This window comes from Arachis hypogaea, chromosome 20 (assembly GCF_003086295.3).
Source record: "Arachis hypogaea cultivar Tifrunner chromosome 20, arahy.Tifrunner.gnm2.J5K5, whole genome shotgun sequence".
Taxonomy (NCBI): domain Eukaryota; kingdom Viridiplantae; phylum Streptophyta; class Magnoliopsida; order Fabales; family Fabaceae; genus Arachis; species Arachis hypogaea.
The window spans coordinates 134,506,823-134,531,557 of record NC_092055.1 but is presented as its reverse complement, the minus strand read 5'-3'; the positions used below and the strand labels follow the sequence as shown (position 1 = coordinate 134,531,557).

Sequence of the window (24,735 nt, the reverse complement as noted above, 5' to 3'; positions counted from 1 at the left end):
ACCACATCAATCAACTCGTCTGCAGCTTCCTCTCCAACAAGCAAAAATTCATCTAAGAGGCCAGTTTGCTATTTCGGATTTGTATCCATGTTCATCCGAATAAAGTTTTGCAATAAATAACAAGCAATTATAATCTAACTTTGTGTTTTTAGAAGGTAAAAGCAAGACTTCTTAATATTGACCATCTTTTCTTAAGTAAACCAAAGCATGCATCTCTCTATAATATTCCTAGCAGAAGAATGCTTCTTATTAAAATGCTCTTGATAGTTGAGAGGTATGCGTGCTCCTTGGGCCTACTCTCTAATATAATAGCAAGTGCCTCTATATAGTGCTAGGAACCCAAGATCATTTATGTAACCAGCATCAACTAAATAGTAATCACCTGTAAACATTAAATACAAGCATCGTAAGATAAACCACAGTGAACTAAAGCTCAATGTCAAAATCAAACTTGTGGCTTATAAATTAAGTAGTACCCCGTGGTATCTTGAGACTATTACGACGAGTGATTTCATCTCAGAGTATTCTTGAATTAGATGTTGATCCCTCCCATCCATTAAGTACATAAACAAAGCTCATATGTTGGCTGCACACTCCTAGGATGTTGGTACATATTTTACCCTTGTTTAATATCTTGGCTTATCAGACTCTAGGAGTGTCATCTCAATATAAATGTTGTCTAATGCTCCCAAGTAACCCCATCATCCATAGAAAATTATGACTTTTAGATAGATAATCTTTCCAACCGAAAAACAAACGACACACATAAACCATTATCTATACCTTAAACTTTCTCCATGTTGGGTCTACGCAATCCTCTCCAACTGGTGAGACCTTGGCGACCAACATGCTTAGGATACGTATAACAGCCTTTAAAACCCTATTGAAATACTTACTAATTGTTTTCCCATACCTAAAAAATCTAACTTGTAGACTACGATTTTTCTTGTGATGTGCTAAGATAATTAAAAAAATTATAACTTGCTCCGGTAAGCTTATTTGATCATCCTCTCAAAGTCCTCCTTGGACTTAAAGTAACTCACACAAATTAGCAAAGACATTTGTGTTCATTCTTAACTCCCAAATACAATTCCTATCACCCTCGCCAATAATATGTTCCAAAACAGCACGTCTAATTCTACTATTCATTCTTTTGCCTAATGTCACTTGCCTAGTATCTTTATTCCTGCAAGAACAAAGAACAACATCAAATTTTCATGCCTCAATCTCATCATTTGATAAAAAGCAACACATCGTTTAACAATTTCTGAACGCTCCATTCTTCATATCAAAATAATTATTTCAGTCAAAATAAGCATAAATAATCAATTAAGTCTACTGAAAATGAAATTCATAACACTCACTTCGGCACCCATCAAGGGCTATTTGATTACTATCATCTATATCTACTAATGCTTTTACTGATACTTATACAAGGACTAACGCAACAACAATAACAAATAACAACATGCCCTTGAGTCCCATTCCCCACTCCCCAAACTATATTCAAACTAAGATGATGTTGTATGGCTCAAAAAACCATATTTCAACTCTCACAACCAAGGTAGCAAAAATTGAAATTTTACGTAGAATCGAAAAGATAATTAAAAATCATAGAACATAAGATTGTAAAATAGAACATAAAATTCTACCAAATATAGAAAAATATCAACATCAATTATAAGAGCAATATAATATGACAAAATTAAGTAATTTAAATAAAAAAATGAGAATTTAAATTTGACAAAGTATCACAAATAATTACATAATGATAAAATAAAGCTAAAGTAGCATAAACATAAAACAAAAAGTAACATTTGTAAAGTTAAAGATGTAAAATATAAACTAGCCACATGTCTGAAATTCAAAGATAACAATATGCAACATCACAAATATAAAAGGGATATCATAACATCATACTAAAAAATATAAAGACTAGAGCAACTCATTAACATCGTGATTATGTTCTCCAATATTTTGGTTTCCATTCAGAGGAAAGTTGAGAAGCTCATTGAAAGCATCATCATCAAGAAGAGGAATCTCCAAATCAATCAAAGGACCCAATCTTTACCTCCATCTTCTTGAGGGGCTAAGTTTACATTATTTGGAGTGTCAAACTCCTCCAAACTTTCCATCATGTTTTCATCTTTCACAATCCATTCTTCATTCGAATCTAAGTCTTCAAGGCTATAGCCAGCAATGTTTCTTGATGGCTTTTTCTTTGCTAATCTTGAGTTGGTCATCACAAAAACAACATCATTCATTGTGCTTGTCTTCAAATGATTTCTCCTTTTTGTGTGAACCTAATAATATCAAAATTTATGAGTATTTATTTAACATATTAACATATGCTAATTAGAAAATAATAGAATTGACTAATTAACTAATTCCATAATTTAGAAAATAAATCGCTAAGCTAGTATCCAATTAAAAGTTTACTATCTTAAAAGCACTCCAATTGCGCTGACATCCCGATGAACTACAAGTCAAGCTCAAGACACGAATAGCAAACTTTTGAAGTTTTGGATGTTCATCCCCGTAAGAATCCCACCATTGTGAGTGTGTTTTGGTTTTCAGAGTATTCTTGGCTACATCTCTACCAAAAAATTTAGCCTTACTCTTAAAATCCTCAAGTTAGCTATCAATAATGGTAATGAATGCAAGATCTCCCACAAGTATATCCAAACAATAATCATAAAGTCCTTCTTAACATTATACTCAACCTTAAAATTGGGACTATAATGGATTTATGGATTCAAATAATAACCTGCAGCATGCAAAGGCCTAAAGAGTTACTTGTCCCATCTTGTATCAATAATATCCCACAAAGGCTTATAACTAAAGAAAAACATAGAAATAGTGAATTAGACAATTAGTTAATTAGTAAATAATTAAATAGTAATACTAAGAGAAAAATGTTTACTAGTTTTATTACCTTGCTTCGACACCTTGAAAAGCATCCTTAATTTTTTCTTTAGCACTATCAATTTCAAAATATATGTATCGGTATCCCATAGCTGGCTTCCCTCTAAATCTACTACACGGAGCACATGAAGAAAAGGGTAAGTACCCCTCAAGCAATGGCTAATGTTTTCCCAAAATGTTTTATCCAAAACAATATTTTCAATGGTTTCGCATTCCTTGTCTTTGAACACTTGCTTTCCTTCCACTCATCCGAGATGAACATTCTAATTATTGGATTCTTCTTCTCATTAAGACTACCCAAAGTAAGGTAGGATGTAGCAAATCGTGTCATACCTGATCTCACCAAATCTCTTCCTTTGATGTGTTGTTGCAAAAGGGAAATTAGAGAAGTCCTTGAATAGTAAGTGGTTAGTTTTCATCCTTTGGTTTCATGAGCTATCTTCTTGGTTTCATGAGCTATCTTCTTGCACTTTTATCTGTCTTACTGTATAATGATAGAATTAGTGAAATTTGATTTGTAATTGTTTTGAAGAGCTTTATTACTTTTGATCAAGTGGGCAAGAATCATTTAGTTGCATTTATTCATATATATAGGATTGCATTGCATTGCATGAGTTTCTATATGTTCATACTTATTTACTTTATTTCCTTCAATTAAGCATGAAGACATGCTAATGTTTAAGTGTGGGGAGGTTGATAAACCACTATTTTATGTGTTTATATTGTGCGGCGCAAGCGACGCGGCCGCGTGGGGCACGCTTTCGCGTGATTGCGCTTCAAGTAAGGTGACGCGATCGCGTCGGTCACGCGGTTGCGTGACCCATGTTAGGCTTCTGGCGCGAGTGCAGCCTCGCGCCTGCACAACTCTCTATTCAAATTGATGTATTTGCCAAAATTGGGGTGACGCGATCGCATGGAGCATGCGATCGCGTGAGTGGGCAGTTTATGGGGTACGACGCGGCCGCGTGGGGCATGCGGTCGCGTGATGGAGATTGCGTGTCCAGTGCCAGTCCAGCACCACTCTGGCACAACTTTCAGCTGTGCACCCGTTTTACGTCGAAAATCAGGGCACGCGGCCGCGTGGGAGGCCATGATGCCCATACGACGCGGACGCGTGGGCTGATTTGTGCCACTGGCACTCCTCCAGCCACGCTCCAGCATGACTCTCTGTTCGTTTTTATTTTTCTCTCCTCTCCTTGCCACGCGGACGCGTCGCTGATGCAGTCGCGTCGCGTAGCTTTTTTTTTTTTAAATATGTAAATGCAGATGCACGAAAATACTAATAAAGAGAAGCGTTATTGAATAAGAAAAATTAAAAATAAAGAAAAGAACGATCATACCTTGGTGGGTTGTCTCCCACCTAGCACTTTGCTTTAACGTCCGTAAGTTGGACGCTCCACTAGCTCAGTCTGTGGATATGTGGGGATCTTCCAAGAGGAAGATCTCGAGTTCCTTGTCTTTCTTCCGCTTTTGGCCATGGTACAGCTTTAAACGATGTCCATTAACTTTGATAAGCTCTGAGCTCGAAGGATGGATAAGGTGATAAACTCCGTACGGTTCGGCCTTCTCTACTCTGTATGGTCCTTCCCATCTTGATCTCAACTTGCCTGGCATGAGCCTCAATCGTGATTTGTAAAGGAGGACTGAGTCCTCAGGTTGGAACTCTTTCCTCTTGATGTTCTGGTCATGTACAGCCTTCATCTTCTCCTTTATTTCTAAATCAAATTCTTCGCGCTGAGCCAGCGCTGCTCCTACTGCATGGTTGGAAGCATCGCACATGATTTCAAATGGCTGTCTCCAGTCTGGTCCTCTCACAATTGGAGCTTGAGTCAGGGCGGTCTTCAGCTTATCAAACGCTTGTTTACAATCATCACTAAACTCGAACTCAATATCCTTCTGCAGTAATCTGGATAAGGGAAGTGCTACCCTACTGAAGTCCTTAATAAATCTCCTGTAAAAACCTTCATGGCCAAGGAACGAACAGACTTCCCTCACAGAAGAGGGGTAAGGTAAACTAGAAATAACTTTCACCTTTGCTGGGTCTACAGAAATGCCGGTATTAGATACCACATGTCCTAGTACAATCCCTTGTTTTACCATAAAGTGACATTTTTCAAAATTTAATACAAGGTTTGTACTGACACATCTATCCAATACTCTAGATAATCCATCTAAGCAAAGGCTAAAAGAATCACCATAAATGCTAAAATCATCCATAAAAACTTCCATACAGTCCTCAATAAGATCAGAGAAAAGACTCATCATACACCTTTGAAAAGTAGCTGGTGCATTGCACAAGCCAAAGGGCATTCTCCTGTAAGCATAAGTCCCAAAAGGACATGTAAAAGTGGTCTTTTCCTGATCCTCAGGAGCTATATGAATCTGGAAATAACCTGTGTAACCATCTAAAAAAGCAATAATGTGATTTACCTGACAGGCGATCCAGCATTTGATCAATGAATGGAAGTGGATAGTGATCCTTACGGGTGGCTTGGTTGAGACGCCTGTAATCAATGCAAACTCTCCAAGCATTCTGAACTCTAGTTGCTATGAGCTCTCCATGCTCATTCTTCACTGTAGTGACTCCAGACTTCTTGGGCACCACTTGTACTGGGCTAACCCATTCACTGTCTGAAATGGGATAGATGATACCTGCTTCCAATAGTCTAGTCACTTCCTTTTTGACAACTTCCAAGATAGTGGGATTCAATCTTCTTTGGGGTTGACGGACAGGTCTTGCTCCCTCTTCTAAAAATATTCTGTGCTCACATACTTGAGGGTTGATGCCTACTATGTCTGCCAAACTCCACCCAATTGCCTTCTTGTGCCTCCTCAGTACATTAAGTAACTGCTCTTCTTGTTGAGAAGTAAGTTCCCTTGCAATGATAACCGGAAACTTCTGCTCATCTTCAAGATAAGCATATTTGAGATGTGGAGGGATGGGTTTCAACTCTAACTTCTGATCATGGGCAGGCTCTGGATTATCTGGAGCTTGTGAAAATGGCGAAATGCCCTCATTGTCAATTAAGAGGGTCCCCACACTTGGACCTTGTCCAGTGTGCCTCTCTTCTAATTCTTTCTTGTGAACTGCAGCTACAGTTTCATCTATGACATCACACTGGAAGATAGAATGATCTTCTGGAGGGTTGTTTATGACTCCATTCAGATTGAAGATTACTATTCGGCCATCTATTTCAAAAGAGTATGTTCCTGAAAAAGCATCTAATTTGAATTTTGATGTCTTCAGGAATGGTCTTCCAAGTAAGATTGATGATGGCTTATCTGAGTCATTATGGGGCATCTCCAGGATATAAAAATCAATGGAAAATGTAAGCCCTTTAATGTTCACTAAAACATCTTCAGCAACTCCAGCCACTGTAATAATGCTTTTATCTGCTAACACAAAACGAGCTGCCGACCTTTTTAAGGGAGGGAGCCTCAAAATATCATATATAGACAAAGGCATTATACTAACACAGGCTCCTAAATCACGCATGCAATCATAAATTACTACTCCACCAATAGTACAACTAACTATACAAGGACCTGGATCACTGCACTTCTCAGGTAATCCTCCCATTAAAGCAGATATGGAACTACCTAAAGGAATAGTTTCTAATTCATGAATTTTGTCCTTATGTATACATAAATCCTTTAGAAACTTTGCATATTTAGGTACTTGTTGAATAACATCAAAAAGAGGAACGGTTACCTCAACCTTTTTGAATATTTCTACCATTTTGGGATCGGGTTCTAGTTGCTTCCTGGGCTTCCTTGCAAGTTGTGGAAAGGGAATGGGAGTAGTGTTTTCTGCAGTGTCTGCGCCTTTTGGTGCTTCCTCTTGTGGTTGCACTTCTTCTTCTTCAGCTATGTCCTGTATGTCCTCTTCTTCTTCGACATCTTCTATTTCTACTACCTCTTCAGCTGAGGCGTGTTCTTGTGAGCTTGGCTCCTCCTGATTCCTCTCCTGCAGTGTGGTTCCGGACCTCAGGGTGATGGCATTAATGCCTCCCTTTGGATTGGATAATGGTTGAGAGGGGATTCCAGTGGAGCTTGAAGGTTGGTTACTGGAATTTTGCATTGATCCAATCTGTGAAACAAGAGCTTGCAAAGTAGAGGTCAGACCATTCAGACTGGCATTAATGTTATTCATAATGTTATTTTCCATGGTCTGTTGTCTCCTCTCAAAAGATTGTAGTAACTCTTCATTAGGAGATAAAGAAGAATGAGTGAATTGAGAGGTCTGCTGTTGGGTATTCTGTGGTCCTTGGGATTGCCTCAGGTGAGGTGCTCTGTAAGGTTGGTTCTGCTGCCTGTTGTTATTATTATTCCACCTCTGATTTCCCTGATTATCTCTGCCTCCTCTGTTATTGTTGTCCCTCCAATTCTGGTTAGAATTGTCCTGCCATCCATGGTTATGATTTTCACCTTGATTGTACCCTTGGTTAGGGCAGTCATAGAAGTTATGAGTGGATGCTACCATGTTGTCTTCCTGTTGGAGTTGCGGGCATTCATCAGTATAATGGCTATAATCAGCACAAATTCTGTAGACTCTCTGTGGGACTAACTGTTGGCCTTGCTGTGCTGGAGAAGGTTGAGCTTGCTGAACTTGTTGATTCAATTGCATCTGCTTCAGTAAGTTGGTCATCTCACAGATACTCTGAGTTAGAGCAACAGTCTCTCTGCTAGAGGATACTTCTGCAATGGCTTTTGAACGACCTTACTTTTGTCTGTGGTTCCTAGTAGATTCAGCTAAGTCGCTGATCAATTGCCATGCCTCATCAGTGGTCTTGTACTTCTTCATAGACCCATTGCTAGCACTTTCCAATGTGGTCTTGTCTTGGGGCCTCATGCCCTGTGTGATATAGCTGAGTAACACTATCTTGTCAATCATGTGGTGGGGGAATGCTTCCAGAAGATTATTGAAGCGCTCCCAGTATTCAAAGAGAGTCTCGTTGTCATCTTGAACAATCGTGGAAATGTCTTTCCTCAGTTTATCAGTAACTTCAGATGGAAAGAATTTCTCCAAAAACTCTTTTCTGAGCGTATCCCAATTGGATACATTTGCAAGGGGTTGAGTGTAGTACCACTCTCTTGCTTTTCCCTCAAGAGAAAACGGGAAAGCTTTAAGCAAAATTGAAGTTTCATCTGTACCATCACGCCTGACAGTAGAACAGGCTGCTTGGAAATCTCTCAGGTGCTTGATAGGCTCTTGAGCAGGTAAGCCATGAAACTTGGGCATCAAATTGAGCAGTGCGGTCTTTATTTCGAAATCTGTAGCCACTGCTGGGTGATGCGCTTGAAACGGTTGCATCGTAAAATCAGGGGCTCCTTCCTCCTGGATGGTAACTCTCCTAGCTGCCATGTCGTCTGCACGTGAACCAACCGAATCAGTAGAACGGGAGCTGGTTTCTTCCTCAAGTTCACTTTCAGATCCTCCCTCAGAGCGGACTAACCGACGCCGAGCTCGCCTTATTCGTGAAATAGTCCTTTCAATTTCAGGATCGAATATTAGCAAGCGCGGATCAGGAAGTGAACGCGTCATTTGACGAAAGAAACAAGCAGCTCATAGTAGCAAAATAAAATAAAATGCAAATAAATAAATTCTAATTAATAACTTTAGCACTCTATTGCAACTCCCCGGCAACGGCGCCAAAAATTGATGCAGGCAGAAATTGGTGAATTAAAAATTGTTAGAATATATGTGTTGCAAGTATAGTTCTTAACTCGCCAGAAATCCACCGCTCAATTTAGAAAGGTGTCACAGAAAATTGAAATTTAAAATACTGGGAGTATGAATCCCATGTCGTCTCCTAACGAATTGCAGGAAAGGGTGCTATTTTATTAATCAGATGTTTTTGAAAAGGGTTGAGTTGAGTAAACAGGAAATTAAATTGATGAAATTGAATAATGTAAATAAAAGCCTTGACTGGGAGTTGATTACATGGAAGCCCTATTCTTGATGGAACATTCTTAAGATTAGTTGACAATTGAGAGTTATTTCGTTTAGTTATCCTTTACTAAGTAAGGGAAGGTAAAACAAGTTGGAATACTGTTCTATTCACAAGTCCCAATCCACTATGGGGAGGATTGGTGTTAGGAATTAGAGAGCAATCCAACAATAACCCAATTACAATCTTTCTCTTGAACCTTCCAACTCAAGGGTTCCTTTCAATCAACTCCCCATCAAGTTAGAGAACTACTCACTCATTGTAAAGGTAAAATTCGTAGCATATGAAAACGGATTAAAGAAAGACATTGTAAATAAAAATTAAAAATAATCAATTAAAAATAAAAGTGATCCTTGTATTAAATAATCCTAAAAATATTCCAATGGTAAAATTAAACAAAGCAAGGAACATGGAAGAGTAAGCCAAGTAAATAAAACGAACTAGAATGACGAAGTCTTGATGAGGTAATAACTCTTCTCAATATCCCAATGCAAAAAGCTAGAAAAACTAAAATCCTAAGAACTATGAATGTGTAGAGAGAAAATCTAGAGGAGGAGTAAAACTAGATCTAAAAACTAAAAACTGTGTAGAATGAATGTTCTCTTGGTTTCTGCATGTTCTCTGGCTCTAGTCTGCTGTTTCGGGCCGAAAATTGGGTCAAAATAGGGCCCGAAATTGCCCCCAGTGAATCTGCAAATTATGCAGATCGCGCACGTCACGCGATCGCGTCGCTCATGCGAATGCGTCATTCACGTTTTTCCCAGCCGCGCGTTCGCGTCGTCCACGCTTCCGCGTCGCTCGAGCTTTTCCAATCCGCGCGGCCGCGTGAGCCATGCGGCCGCGTCACTGCGATTTCTCCTCTTTCGCACGGTCGCGTGAGCCATGCGACCGCGTCACTTCTCGCTGGTTATCTCCTCAATTTCTTGTGTTCCTTCCATTTTTGCTAGCTTCCTTTCCAATCTCCAACTCATTCATGCCCTATAAAGCCTGAAACACTTAACACACAGATCACGGCATCGAATGGAATAGAGGAGAAATAAAAAATACAAAATTAAAAGTCTCTAGGAAGTAGTTTTCAATCATGTAATAATTTTAGGAAGGAAATATAAATGCATGCTAAATTAATGAATAAGTGGGTAAGGATCATGATAAAACCACACAAATAAACACAATATAAATCATAAAATAGTGGTTTATCACAGGGCGAGCCATTTCCTAGATGAGACAAGGGGCGTGCCACACCCCATAAGAAAGAAACTAGGCATGCCATGCAAGGAACAAGGCATGCCACACTCAAAAGGGAGAAGACCAGGGCATGTCACATGCAAGTCAAGGCATGCCACGACCTATAAAGCCAAGGAATGGCGTGCCATGCCTTAACCAAAACCAAGTCCCTGCAGCAAATCATAAGGAGGGCATGCCACGAGACAAGGAGAGAGTGCCATGCTTGAGTCCAAGAGTGGAGGGCGTGCCATGCCCTGGAAAAAGGTGGAAGGGCGTGCCACGCTAATGAAGAAAATCAACATTGGGAGAAGTTTATAAATGTTATCCATCCTAACTTCTTCATACTCAAATGACTATAACTTGAGCTAGAGAGGTTCAAATGAGACAGTTTCAATGTCATTGGAAAGCTAACATCCAAAACTTTGAAATGATATGCTTATTTTTATGATGGACGTTTAGTTTGGGCCGCAAACGATCCTCATCTTTGCATGGCATGCCACGCCCAAGACAGCAAGTGGTACGCCCAAAATACCCAAGACAGCACGTGGCATGCCCAAACAAGCAAGTGACACACCCAAGACTCAAAATGAGCCTAATTACATGCCAAGCAAGCCCACAAACCCTCTGGAAGATGTAATTTTGATTAAGATTGTGAAAGATTCTATAAGATAGGATTTGATTTGAATTAGTTTTAATTAGGAATTATTGCTATTAGTTATCTTAATCTTTCTAAAAGATAAGAAAAAGATTTAGTTTTTGAATTTGAATTATTAGGAAATCTAAGATTTAAATAAGTGAGATTGCTCATAAGAGGAGAGACATCTGGGGGAGGATCTTCAGATCCCTTACGTAGTTCTTCTTTTTCCTTTCTTTTGCTTCATCTTTGAAATCTCCATGAGTCACTAATTCTTCATCTTTTGCTTCCTTAAAGAAGAATGTTGGGTGTCATTATTTTTAATGGATGGATGAAACTGATGAAGAAGCAGTTAGTGTGGAGGAATGCTTTGCAAATAGTACATCAATAGACAATACAAATAAAAGTTTAAAAAGAAGATTTACCAATGTTCAGACTGAGATGCTACATGGAGGTCAAATGATAATGAAAGGACATATGAAGAGAGTTGAATTGTTTCTTTGCATAATTATGTGTAGACTTATACTGAATTTGATTATGAGTTTAATTTGTTTGGTCAGGTAGGGCAAGAACATATAGATAGATGTTGGATAGAGTTTTTTAATGAATATGATGTAGCATTATTATTTGAAAGATGTGTTGATATTGTTGTGGCTATTTATTTAGTAGTGAATGTAGTAGATTTGTGTGTTAAACTGAATTGCATCATTAACAAAAAGAATGAAAGGAACCAAGTGCAAACTAATACTCACAAAATAATAAAACTAACATGAAATACAAGGAAATCAAAATTGCTAAGACCATAACATTACCACCAAAAGTTTGTGCTTAAGTGCATAATAATAACATTAACACAGATTGTGCTAACACCAAAATAAATCTAATTGTACAATAATACTGTATTATAATTTTTTATTTTTTTTTTGGCAAAAACAATGATAAATTTATTTATTAGATTGTTATGTATATATTTATAATATAAAAAGAATTTTTACATAAAAAATATAAAAAGTATATATATGTAGTCACTCAATCAACGATGATGCAATTATCAGAGATTATTCTGCAAGAAACTCAAGATTGAAATCATTTGAAATTTTTGTATTTAATATAATCAAAAGATGTCCTATTTTAAAAAATATGTTTGTATTAAAAGAAAATATTTTAATTTGGATTTCAAAGCATCATTATTTACCTTGCTTGTTTCCAATGAAAAGAGTGTATTAATATACTAGTGTCATCATTCACATGCACAAAGCTAAGATAATAATAATAAATGTTGACATATAGCAAAAGTAAAATGGACGGGGACTATTATGTCTGACAAAAAAATGTTGGAATTAATCTATGTATTAACTTTTTTTTGAAATTAAAATGTCCGCTTTTAAAATCTTTGGGGACTTATTTGAGTAATTATCCTACCGAAAAATAGACTCGGACTGATTTGTCTGCCAGAGTAAAACTTTGGGGATTGATCTGTGTATTAATTTTTTTTAAGGACTAAAATGTCCGCTTTTAAAATTCTTGGGAACTGATTTGGGTAATTACTCGATGATTAAATTAGTGCTTATTCGGTGCCATTATATCGATAGAAAAGATTTTTTTTTTTAATTTTTGGTATATTTAACAAATTTTTAGTAATAAAAGTAAAAATACTAAAAAAATGAAAAAAATATTTTCTGAGAAGGTACAATTTATATCTTTTTTAAAATATTTAAAAAAAGATATTTTTTGTATAATAAATAAATAAATAAATACATTTATATTGTTATACCCAAATATAATTGATAGATAAAAAGATCTTTTTACATGAGATATTCAAACATAGAATTACTTTTACTTTTTTAAAAGATCTTTTAAAAAAGATAACTCAAAAAATATCTTCTTTTAAAAGTTCACCCAAATATGATCTTAGAATAGCATCAGGAAGTGGGAACGGGTGTATATTAGAGGTTGGACTCAAAGTGAGTCAAGCTAGCTCATGAGCCAGCTCGTGTTTGACTCGTTAATAGTTCGATAACCTGAATTCATGAGCTAGTGAGCCAAGCTTGAGTTTGGAATTGAGCTCATAAATTAAATGAGTCGAACTTAAGTTTGGATAAACTCAACTCATTAGCTCGTAAGCCGACTCAATTATATATATATTTAAAATAGTAATATATAATTTTACATATATTAATTTATTGATATAGAATTATAGAATGATTCTTGTTATTTGAGTCATCTCGTGAGTTTGAGCCAGATCATGAGCCTTCGATGAGTCGAGCTTAAACTTAAAAAATAGACTCGATTATTAATGAATTAAACCGTGAGTCAAGCTCAATTTTCATGAGTTGAACTTTAGTTTCTCGACTTATTTCCGATCCTAATTGTAGGGGAGTGATGTTTGGGCTGAGTGTTTTGGCCCACCTGAATCGGTCCACAACAAAAAAAAGGTGCAAGTAAACAGCAGGAAAATAGAGCAAGGGGACCGTTAGCCACAATCTTGAATAAGAATGTCCTCTTATGCCAGCAGGAGGAGAGATCCAATCAACTGCAGTATAATATAGCCCAAAAAGCCTTCTAATTTATTAACCTCTTTTACTTAAACTACTTGTTCAAACGCTATTAAATCTGATAAAAAAAAACCAACGCAAGTTGGCACAGATGGATGAGGGTCTGTGTCCCTTAACCATCTCTCCCGGGTTCGATACTCACTGGAGGATGGGAATGGAGTTTGCTTGCTTGGGAGGGTCGCCCACTTTGTGTGCCTCTGCAGTACCCGAGGGATTAGTCATTGGGCTTCCGACCTGATGGATACCCTGGTACACACCAAAAAAAATCTGATAAAAAAAAATTTGATAAAAAAAAAATTTATTTTTTATTTTTTAGTGGTTTAAAAAAATTTTTATAGTAAAAATAAAAATATTAGAAAAATAAAAAAATTTTCTTTAAGAATTTATAATTTATATTTTTTATAAAAATTTTTTTTTAAAATATTTTTTACATAATAAATAAAAAATATTTTTATTTTATTTTAATCAAACATAATTAATAAATAAATAAATTTTTTTAGATAATATATCTAAATATAAAATTATTTTTATCTTATTTTTTTAAAAAATATCGTTAAAAAAAAAATTTCCGAGAAAGGCGCGCAAACAACCTACTCGACCTTCAGTGCATAAACATTTGTGCCGTGACTGCCGTCGGACCTAGCGTTTCACTGCACTTTCCAGCAACTAGTCCTATTGCATCATCCTCCATGGACGACTTCGACATGGATGCACCATCCTTCTTCGGGGAAGGTTCAAACGATGATTTCTGCTATTCCATCCTCTCTCGCTTCTCCGGTTCCACCAAGGAAAGCCACTTGCATCTCTGCGCCGTAATCGGGGCTATGTCTCAGGAGCTCAAGGAACAAAAACTCGCGTCCTTCCCTGTCGCTTACTTTGGCGCTGCATGCTCCTCCCTGGACCGCATGTCAGTGGAACCCAACCCTCCCAGCCACGTCATCGGCGCCCTCCTCACTGTTATATCCCTCCTCATCCCGAGAGTGCCCGCTGCGGTGCTGAAGAAGCAGAGGGAGTTCTTGTCGGAGCTGGTGGTGCGAGTTCTACGGTCGTTGAGGGAATCAGAGAGTGTCATGGTTTCAGGATTGAAGTGCCTTTCGCATTTGTTGATTAGAAGGGACAGTGTGAATTGGTCCGATGTGTCTCCGTTGTTCACTGTGCTGTTGGGGTTCCTTACTGATTCACGACCTAAGGTATATTACCTTCTCTGTGACTTCAAAAACCGAATTTTCAGTTTGTGAAAATCAATGGATATGGGAGTGATGATACCACGATAAAGGTTTCACATTGATGAGGATATTGTTGGCGATGTCCCCAAGTTCTTACAACTTTTATGCTTAGTTGATCCTATTCTAATAAGAATTGTACATTACCTATGGTTGGGTCTTGCATATAGCTTTTGTTCTTCTTTTAGATTTCTTCTTCTGTTCTTGATTATTAAGGATACTGAATGTTTGCTAAACTGTGGTGCATAGTTGAATCTTGTGTATGCTAACTAAATCTTTTATCAGGTTAGAAGGAAATCTCATTTGTATCTTCGTGACGTCTTGCTAAACTTACAAAAATCTTCCCTCTTAGCCTCCGCAAGTGAGGGAGTCAAAAATCTCCTGGAAAGTTTTTCTCTGCTGGCTCATAGAGCAGATGCTAATGCTAGTGAAGGAACTGTGGGAGCCCAGCAGGTTCTGTATATTCTTGATGCTTTGAAAGAGAATCTTCCCTTTGTGTCGCTGGAAGACAAGACCAGCATTCTCGAGAACTACAAAATTCTCTTGAATTTGCATGAACCTCTAGTCACAAGGCGAATAACAGATGGCTTGAGTTTTCTTTGTCTTTACCCAACATCAGAAGTTTCGCCCGACCCATTACTTGAGTTGTTGTGCTTGTTGGCTCATTCTATCTCATCAAATGAGACTTCCGGAGAGGGAATGACATTTACTGCTCGCTTGCTCGCTACTGGAATGAATAAAGTTTATTTGCTCAAAAGACGAATATGTGTGGTTAAGCTCCCTCTTGTCTTTAATGCTCTCAAAGGTAAGATATCATATCCACTTTTCCTTTTTGAATGATTTAATTATGTTGCACTTCTTAATGCTCTCTGTCACATGTTCATGGTTTGTGCACGCATGTGTGTTCATATGTGCTTACCTGTTTCGAAAGGTACTTCCTCAAGTATTGTTTTTTTCCTTTGAATATGCAGATATTTTGGCATCTGATCATGAAGAGGCAATATATGCAGCCACTGATGCCTTTAAGAGCATGATTAACTCTTGTATTGATGCACGTTTGATTAAGGAGGGAGTGGATCAGATCTCTTTTAGTGATGACAGAGGATCGTGGAAGTCAGGACCAACCATTATTGAAAAAATCTGTGCAATTGTTGAGAGCTTACTTGATTATCGCTATAGTGCTGTCTGGGACAGAGTATTACAAGTTGTTTCAGCTATGTTTAATAAATTAGGTACTTTGTTTGCTGTGAGATCCCATTATCCTTTTTGCACTGACGACCTCTTTTTGTCGTTGATTAGACTAAGAGGCCAGGGAGTATTATTTCTAATTTAACAATTATGATTATGATTTAATTTGTCTAGATCATGGATGGTGTGATTAAATTATCGATATTTATCTCACCTCTGTTTTTGAGTCAATTTTGTAATCTTGTTCTTAAAATAATGTATATACTGCAAATTACTTATATTTGGGACTTTGCTATCATCAATACAGGAAACAGTTCTCCTTATTTTATGAGAGGAATACTCAAGAACTTGGTAGATGTGCAAAAGCTGCATGAAGGAGATTTTCCCTTTAAGAAGCAGGTATCCTATTTTTGAATGGTTTTCTATTAGAGTTGACCAGGAAAGAGTTGGATATATTTTGTATTCTGTTATAATATGAAGGTTTTTAAAGTGACTGGGTTGGTTTTAGCAGCCGTTTCATTTCTATGTTTGCCCTTGTAATTAGTATTAATAGGGACATTTGGTGCTGTCAATGCTGATGATTGTGTGCTTAGCAAATAACAGAATAGCTACTATGTGCTGCAAACTTCTGTTGATTTATATATTTATTATGATTGTTCAAGAATTGGGAGCAAACCTTTTTTTCTCAATTCCTTTCTTAGTCTATTCGCCCATTAGTATGTTGTTGACAAGATTCTGGAACTATTTTTTATGTTATAGTTTTCTTTGGGCAACTGATTACTTATGTATAGTACATTCTACATCTTGTAGTTGCATGAATGCTTTGGATCAGCTCTTGCTGCAATGGGACCTGACCGATTGCTGTCCTTTATACCTCTGAATTTGGAAGCTGAAGACTTGTTGGATGCGAATATCTGGCTGTTTCCAATCCTGAAACAGTATATTATTGGTGCAAGTTTAAATTATTTTAAAGAAGAAATTTTGCCCATGATTGAACGTATAAGGGAGAAGGCTCGAAAGGTGGGAAACAATTTATTATTTATTTATGAGTTGCAGTATTAGTCTCCTGCAGAGATTTTTGTTACTTTCTGTGCTGTGCAGCTTGAGAAGCAAGGTTTCAAGGTTTCATCAAGGAATGCAGATGCCCTTGCTTACACTTTGTGGTCTTTGCTGCCTTCGTTTTGCAACTTTCCTGTTGACACTGCTGAATGTTTCGTGAATCTGCAAGGACATTTATGCAGAGAGATAAAAGAGGAACCTGAGGTTCGCGGAATAATATGCAATAGCTTGCAGCTTCTGATTCAACAAAACAAGAATGCTGTGGAAGCAAATAACACAGATTTTAATGGGCAAGATATAGACAAACAAAGTCTTGTCTGTTATTCGCAACAGGTTGCCAGGGACAATTTGAACGTTCTGAAGTCATCTGCAAAGCACTTACTAGTTGCTCTGGCAGATGTATTCCTGAAGCCTTCAAAAGATGACGGTGGTTGTTTGCAGGTACTAAACTTTGTAAATTGGGAATTGTTTTTTCAGTGTTTAGCAGGTGTGCAGTAATTATGCATCCCTAGTGGATCGCAGCATAGAAGATAATTTATAATTAGACGTTAGACATTCTGCTTATGTGGTGGGTCTGTGATTCTTCCTACTGCTGGCTACATGTGATATTCATCATTATCATAATTGATTTGTTCTAGAATATTCCAATACTTTGTTTGCCATGTAATGCTCATAGGGGATCCTTATTTTGTGTAACTTGGTTTCGGCATTTATGTTCTTCTGTACAATCACTTGATAGGAGTGATAGAGACTGTACGTTTATTGGAGAAATATCTGGGCTATTCAAAAGCATTAGTTAATACGCTGTGTTTAGTAAAAACAACAAGTTCATGTGCTTTTGCTTTCAATTTTAAAAAATTAGGGGTGCTTTTGCAAGAATCTGTGAAAATACTTTTCGAAGCTTGCTTGTCCCTTTCAAAATTAAAGAGTCTAATATAAAACCCTATATGTTAATGAATATCTGGATATTTCTAACTCTTTATTGTATTTGTGTCTATTAAAGTCATTTTAAATTTTAAAGCAATTTTACCAAACACTATTATTATAGCGTGTGCTTATTAAAGGATACTTTTATTTTGTTTTTGTTTTATCAAATATATTTGCTACAACTTTTGAAAATCCATATTTGAAAAAACAAGAAAAATAAGCAACTTTTAAAGCAAAAACCTTACCAAACCCATCTTATGTCAGTGCCAAAGAATATGCCTCCACTAGTGTGAAAATGAAAGCATGTTTTTTGCATACTGTTATTTAATTATTTAGTCTTTCTATAGACGGGTTGTTTGGTATATGAATATTTCATGGTATGCTGTATCCATTTAGTGAGTATACTAAGTGGACATGTCTTTAGATTGTCTTTGAATTGAATGGATAATTTATTTGTTACATTTGGCTGGTGCAACAAGTTTATGAAGATGGTTTTTGTCCATGTGCAGCGTACTATTGGTGATATTGCTTCCATAGCAGATAACACAGTTGTGGGGAATTTACTCATCTACAGAATGAATGAGATTGGAAAACGCCTTAAAGAGGCCGGCAGAGTAGACGATTCCCAGAATATCAGTTCTATGCAGATTGATGAAGCATCAAAAGAAATTTCTTCATTAGTTATCAAGTATTCATAGTCATCTATATTGTGAATTGTGTATATATGGATGTACTTCGTAAAGTTGTAACATATTTCTTTCTATCCCAGGGCACAGTACATTGACTTTGCAGTTTTCCTGTTGCCTGGTTTAACAGATGAAGGGATTGATGCGTTATATCATGCAATAAAGCCAGCATTAAAGGTCTGACTAAGACTAAAAGTGTATTTAACTTTGTTCTATTATAGTAGTTCCTTCAACCCCCTTTCACATTTGAAGTTAGAAGTATTATAGTTCTAATTAATTGCAGGACGCCGAAGGTGTCATGCAGAAGAAGGCATACAAAGCACTTTCAATCATTCTCAAGGTAGTCTATACAACATTTAATTTGGTTTTCTGGTTAACCAAAAAAGTCTGGTTGATGTGATTAAAGCATATTCATAAAAAAGTATTGATGTTGTATCACTGTAGCCACAATGGTTCAATTAGTGTTGTTATTTGATGGGAATGCATAATAATATTGATAGATTGGTTACCTGTCCAATGGTTAAGTTGGAGTGATTCTTACATATTTCACCACTATATGTTTTCTTTCTTGGAGCATGAGAAACTACCTTTAATTGGTGTTTTCACTGCTGAGCTATATTTTGTGTTGCAAATATATTTTCTTTGATAGTCTCTCTGTGGACATGATACATGATAGAGTTCAATGGCGTCGTTTGATTCATGTAGCCGACCCCACCTAGTGGGACAAGCCTTTGTTGTTGTAGTAGTGTTGGCTTAAACTTTCTAATTTGTGTTTTTCTTGACAGAGTTCTGATCGTTTTGTTTCTTCAAAGTTGAAGGAACTTTTTGAGCTGATGGTTGAAATTATTCATTTATGCCATTTTTCTGCCAAACGTCACAGACTTGATTGCCTTTACTTCTTAATAATTCAGGCTTCAAAGTCAGAGGTATTAAAAAATGTGCTTTTGCTTCCTTGTTTGTTACCTTGAGTTATTTTTGTAATGATGCATCTGATAAGCTGTAGAGTTTGTTGCATCACCTAGCGTGACTATGTGAAGCATAAATAATGTGAAGGCATGCATTGCCTGCAGGATAGTTTGGAGGACTTCTGGAGAAAAGATGTTGAAGTTTTACTTGCCGAAATAATAATTGCTGTTAAAGAGGTAATGTGGTAATTGTGGAATGTTGCAAAATGAGTTGGCATGCAATGTCTTCAACTGGTAATTTTCCCTCTAGTTCATGTAGGTATAAGCAACATTTTTCTAGAGTGTGGTGTTTTATTTGAATGCTAAATGTGAGCCGTTGTTGCAACAGTGCATTGATAAATATTATTAATCAGTTTGTATTTGGTCTTTTTCTATCATTACGAATGTGGACATTGTTTTTGTTGTGTTATTGACTGTTTTTGAATAAAATCTTGTTCTTTTAATGTTTTTTTTTTTCATTTTGGTCTTTGCACCTGTCAAATTCAATATATCGGTCCTACTGTTTCTTTTATAGTATGTTGTGGCTGTTCTTGGATTGATTATGTCAATGAACAGTGGGGGATTATTCTTCAATGTGTTTTTGAATATGGAGCACTTGTGAATGTTATTTGGCATGAACATCAGATTCACCCGAAAATAGCTTCTTAATTCACCTTCATAAGGCTGCTGTTGTGCTAAATTTTGAAGAGTATCTTTGCAGGTTAATAAAAAAACCAGGAACAGGGCTTATGATATACTTGTCCAAATTGGTCATGTACTTGGAGATGAGGAGAGAAGTGGGAGAGAAAAATTACATGAGTTTTTTGACAAGGTAATATCTAACTTGTGCTTTTTACATCTTTCTTAGTTTCTTAATAATCAATATCACCTGCATTTCCTCTGTTTGATGTGATGTGCAGCATTTAACTCATCACTCTTTAGTCTTGAACACATCATTTATATTTCTCCCTCATTGGGTAATGATTTTGTGAGATTTTCATGAGCTTAGATTGCTAGGGGTCTGGGTGGACAAACTTCACATATGAGAAGTGCAACTGCAAAAAGTTTAGCTCGTTTATCATATGAATTCTCTGATCTTGTTTTACCTGATTTCAACTGGCTCCAACTCCAAACAGAAAATACAGAGATAATTAAGGTTTGTCCTTCTCTATCTGATTGATTTCCTACTAGTGATGATTGAAGGAAATGATATTTTGCTAAACTTCAGGACTAGGTATGTTTTTCATGTCATGCTGCAGGCAAATTTGGGTTTATTGAAGGTATTAGTAGTCAAATCACAAGCAGAAGGGTTGAAAGTGCGCCTACAGAGCATAGTGGAGGGTTTGTTGAAGTGGCAAAACAGCACCCAAAATCATTTTAAAGCAAAGGTTGCTTGGTTATTTTACGTGGTATTTTTGTGGAAAACTGCAGTTTCGTAAATACATTATCATGGATGACTGTTGTTTTGTAGATGCTTGTTCATGCTGTAAACTGCTAAGTGCTAACACATTCAAATTCTTTGCAGGTTAAACTTCTCTTGGGAATGCTTGTCACAAAGTGTGGACTGGGTGCTGTTAAAGATGTCATACCTAAAGAACATACGAAACTTCTTACCAACATATGCAAGGTCATTTGGGCAAGCATTATAGTGTATTTTTCCCCCCTTCCTTTGGAAGAGTTTTTCTGAGATTTTCAATCCATTTCGTAACAGATCCAGGAACAGAAAAAGAGAAAACGGGGTGCTAAATCTGAGGAAACTAAAACACATTTCTCAAAAGCAACCAAGTCCAGGTATCAGTCAAAGTATTTGGTTGCATTATTAGGAATAGGAAAAATAGTTTCAGCACCAGAAACCTATGCATGTGACTCTTGGATTTCTACCCAATTTCACATCGACGTAGTATCATTTTGCAAGTGTGTATAATTGTTGATATATGAAAGCAAAGTGAACTTTTATGTTATGTTTATTGACTAACTAGAACAGTTACATCCAGTATGATGCACCAATTACCATTTTAAAACAACATTTTTGTGCACTAATTTGGCATTGAAGTTGTGACTAGTCTTGTGATTTTTGTTATTATGCACAAAGTTTTTTATGCGTCTGACAAATATATGTAAACTTATTTTCAGAAACAGTGTGTGGAATCATACAAAAATCTTTTCAGATTTTGATGAAGAAATTGACGGGACTTATGGGGACTATCTAAATGCCAAGACAATCTCTGGCAGGAGCAGATCAGCAGCAACTTCAGTGAGGTAGGATGCATCTTCTGCTTGTCCATTCTTATTACTGGCTGGATTCTTTTGCTGATTATCTTATTTTTTTAAGATGTAATGATTAAATTCGCATAGATCAAACATTTTGTAAGATCCAACTTAATATATTACTGCAAAATGTTTTTTGATTTGTTCTGTAACTTCAATTGGACTGTTCTCAATTTTTGGTTGTCTGTAGGTCCAACATCAGGCTAAAGAAGAAACTGCCTGAGGACGAATCAGATGATGAACCACTTGATTTGCTTGATCGCAAGAAAGCATGGTCTGCTCTGAGATCATCTGAGCATCTAAAAAGGAAATCAAGGTCCGAAGGTGATGAGATGGAGCTAGATCCCCATGGACGTTTGATTATCCGCGAGGAAGGGAAGCAGAGGAAGGAAAAGCCTGACGAACCCGAGTATGATGCTAGGAGTGAGCCTGATAGTCACTTGTCTGGGAGGTGTGGGACTAAAGCCCAGAAGCGAAGGAAAACATCAGACTCCGGGTGGGCTTACACGGGAAAGGAATATACTAGCAAGAAAGCCAGGGGAGATGTGAAGAGGAAAGACAAGCTCGAACCATATGCATACTGGCCACTTGATAGAAAAATGATGAGTCGCCGACCACAGCAGCGTGCTGCAGCGAGAAAGGGTATGTCAAGTGTTGTAAAGATGACCAAAAAGTTTGAAGGTAAGAGCACTTCTGGTGTGCTGTCCATGAAGAGCTTGAAACTAAAGAAGAAAGGCAGCGGAAAGAAAATGTGAATAGGGTCAATGTATATTGGTATATCATTGACGAGGTAGATAACTAACCATCCGGCAGTTCTGTTTACTTATGAAAACGATTTTATTGTTCTCTTTTGTTTTGTCCTCCCCCAAATGTGTACACCACAAAAGTTGATTCTACAGTAGGTTAGAGCCATTATGAGTAGGAGGCTTGTATTGTGTTTGTTCTGACTTAATAGGTTGTAGAAGCTAGATGGTGAGCCTAGATACTCAATAAAAGCTGAAAGCTCAAGTTGGATGTTAGGCCTAGATGCCCGAAACTAGAGTTGACCAAAATCAAATCCAAAACAGAAGCAGCCAAATAAAAAAAATCCAAGAATATTTATCGGGCCACTCTACAAACATTTATCGGAAAACCCCAAGAAACAACAAGAGGAGAGTTTATACTAGAAAAAATAATGAAAGAAAAATAAAATAAGAATAAAATAAAAAATTAAGCAAATGAAAATTTAGCTAGCATCATAAATCATAACACCATGTCACCATCTAGATGCTTACTTGCCATTTGCTTTTGCTCGCTACTAGCTGTAAGCTCAAGTTCAACATGTGAAAATTAAGTCTCTTTTGTTGTTTGACTCGTTAATAATTAAGTTTATTTATAAAATTTAATTTCAATTCATAAAAAATTAAAAAATTATCTCAAATTCATAACTCAAATAACATAAATATGATAGGAAGAAATTTCAAATTATATATGTTGTTCATATATATATATATTGTTCGTGCAAGGATGCGCGGCTCCGTGCTATACGTTGGCTTCCGTTGGTCGATGAAAGAGACTTTGTTCTGCCGCGGAGAAACACCAAGCTTGAGCGCGAACCGGGCGGAGAACCTGCAAAAAGGACTCCAACGATCAAGTTAGTGGAGAGTAGTTATAAAATAGAGTATAAGCGTAGGAAGTGTGTACAAGTGTATTCAAGTGTTGCCTTGGCTATTTGAGTTGGTGACTGCCGTTTTATAGAGTTGTAGATTGATTTCATTTGATGGTTTGTTAGAGTGGATTTCGGCTTTAATCGAGATCCTTGGGATTGTTATCACATCGTGATTATCTGATGCTTACTTGTTTAACGTGGCTGACGTGGCCGAGATATAGGGTGGCAGTTCCGAGTTATAAGGTATGGTACATAGCCCCCAAGCTTGACTTGCTTGGGTATTTAGTTTCTAGCAAGTTGAGCTTTCAGGACGACCTATATCTCGGTTTAGTCATGCCAGCCCCAAGCTCAACGTTGCGCGCGCTTTGAATTTGAGACAAATAATTATTTTTTTGAAAAATGTTTGTTGGAGTAATTGGTTTGAGTGGGGTGTTGTCCCTCATTTGTAGGGAAACGTGCTGTCATTATGTCACTTAATTACTGTAACTGAACCGGTTTTGACCCTTGATTTCTCTGTGGTTTTCGGTTTTGCGTTCCCACTTTGTTAGTGGGTTGTAATAGGCTTTGGTATTCTTGGAAAAGTCATTCCTTTTTCCTCTGACTTGAAAGAAAATGACTTCCAAAGGTTAGATTTTTCATTTCATCCCTCTTCTACTCTTTCTCTACGTCTTTTCGTGATTGTGGTCTGTAATGAAAAAGAAAAAGTTGAAGGTTGTTGAGGTTAAAAAACATGACTTTTACCATTGGGTTCACGATGATGTTAAGACCCGTGCTTCTTCGTATGGTAGCTCCGATTCTCTTCAAGAATTTCGTGCGATGCAGTTGGTTAAGGATGGCAGTAACGTTGCTGTAGAGCTTCTCCCTTGTTCTAATGAGGATAGGGTTTGTGAGCGTAGGGGTGATTGGGCGTACTTTTATATGTACACTCCGTGTTTCTCTGAACTAAACGTTAGGTTTCCTTTTTCTTCCTTTGAGTGTGACATATTGACTAATCTGAATTCTGCTCCTTCCCAGTTACATCCTAATTCCTGGGCTTTTCTAAAGGCCTATCAATGTTTAATGACCTTCCTTGAGTATCCTCCCTCTCTTGGTGTGTTCTTTTCCTTGTTTCAATCGAAAGGGGTTCGGAAGGGTTTGTGGGTGTGTTTGAGTAGTTTTCTTGGCCATTCTATATTTCTTCTCTACAAGTCGTCGTTTAAGAATTTCAAATCTCTATTTGTGAAAGTCTGATCTATAGAGACGGAATATCCTTTTTATCTTGATGAAGAGCTGATAGAAAAATTCCCGTTGTACTGGTGTTCCGAGCCTAGGCAAGTACTCGAGGCGTATAGGAGTGACGAGGAAGATTTGGTTGTTGATTTTCTGGTGAAAAACTTTGCTTCCGGCGAGTGCCTTTCAATCCCTAAGATGTTAAGTTTTGAAAAAGATAATGATAGAGAAGGGTTGCGTGCTTATATAGGTAATGTATACGTTTATTTCTGGTATTGATTTCCTGTTTGTGAG

At 37.1% G+C, this 24,735-nt stretch overlaps 1 protein-coding gene across 1 annotated transcript; it reads left to right on the top strand.

The window, feature by feature from the left end:
* Positions 1-13,847: 13,847 nt before the first annotated feature.
* On the top strand, positions 13,848-22,679 carry LOC112784366 (uncharacterized). Its single transcript, XM_025827545.3, has 18 exons — positions 13,848-14,479; positions 14,798-15,317; positions 15,484-15,744; positions 16,008-16,099; positions 16,511-16,720; positions 16,802-17,200; positions 18,196-18,374; positions 18,456-18,549; positions 18,656-18,712; positions 19,158-19,298; positions 19,443-19,514; positions 20,038-20,148; positions 20,326-20,472; positions 20,576-20,704; positions 20,842-20,943; positions 21,028-21,107; positions 21,450-21,575; positions 21,775-22,679. The coding sequence occupies exons 1-18, from the start codon at positions 13,979-13,981 to the stop codon at positions 22,337-22,339; spliced, it is 3,786 nt and encodes a 1,261-aa protein (XP_025683330.1). The 5' UTR covers positions 13,848-13,978; the 3' UTR covers positions 22,340-22,679.
* The last annotated feature ends 2,056 nt before the right edge of the window (positions 22,680-24,735 follow it).

Bases quoted from the DNA above. Each gene is read 5' to 3' on its own strand.
- LOC112784366 (XM_025827545.3), top strand. From the start codon at position 13,979: ATGGACGACTTCGACATGGATGCACCATCCTTCTTCGGGGAAGGTTCA. The intron at 18,713-19,157 runs GTAGTCTATACA...TTTTCTTGACAG, and splicing joins CACTTTCAATCATTCTCAAG to AGTTCTGATCGTTTTGTTTC. The intron at 19,515-20,037 runs GTAATGTGGTAA...GTATCTTTGCAG, and splicing joins TAATAATTGCTGTTAAAGAG to GTTAATAAAAAAACCAGGAA.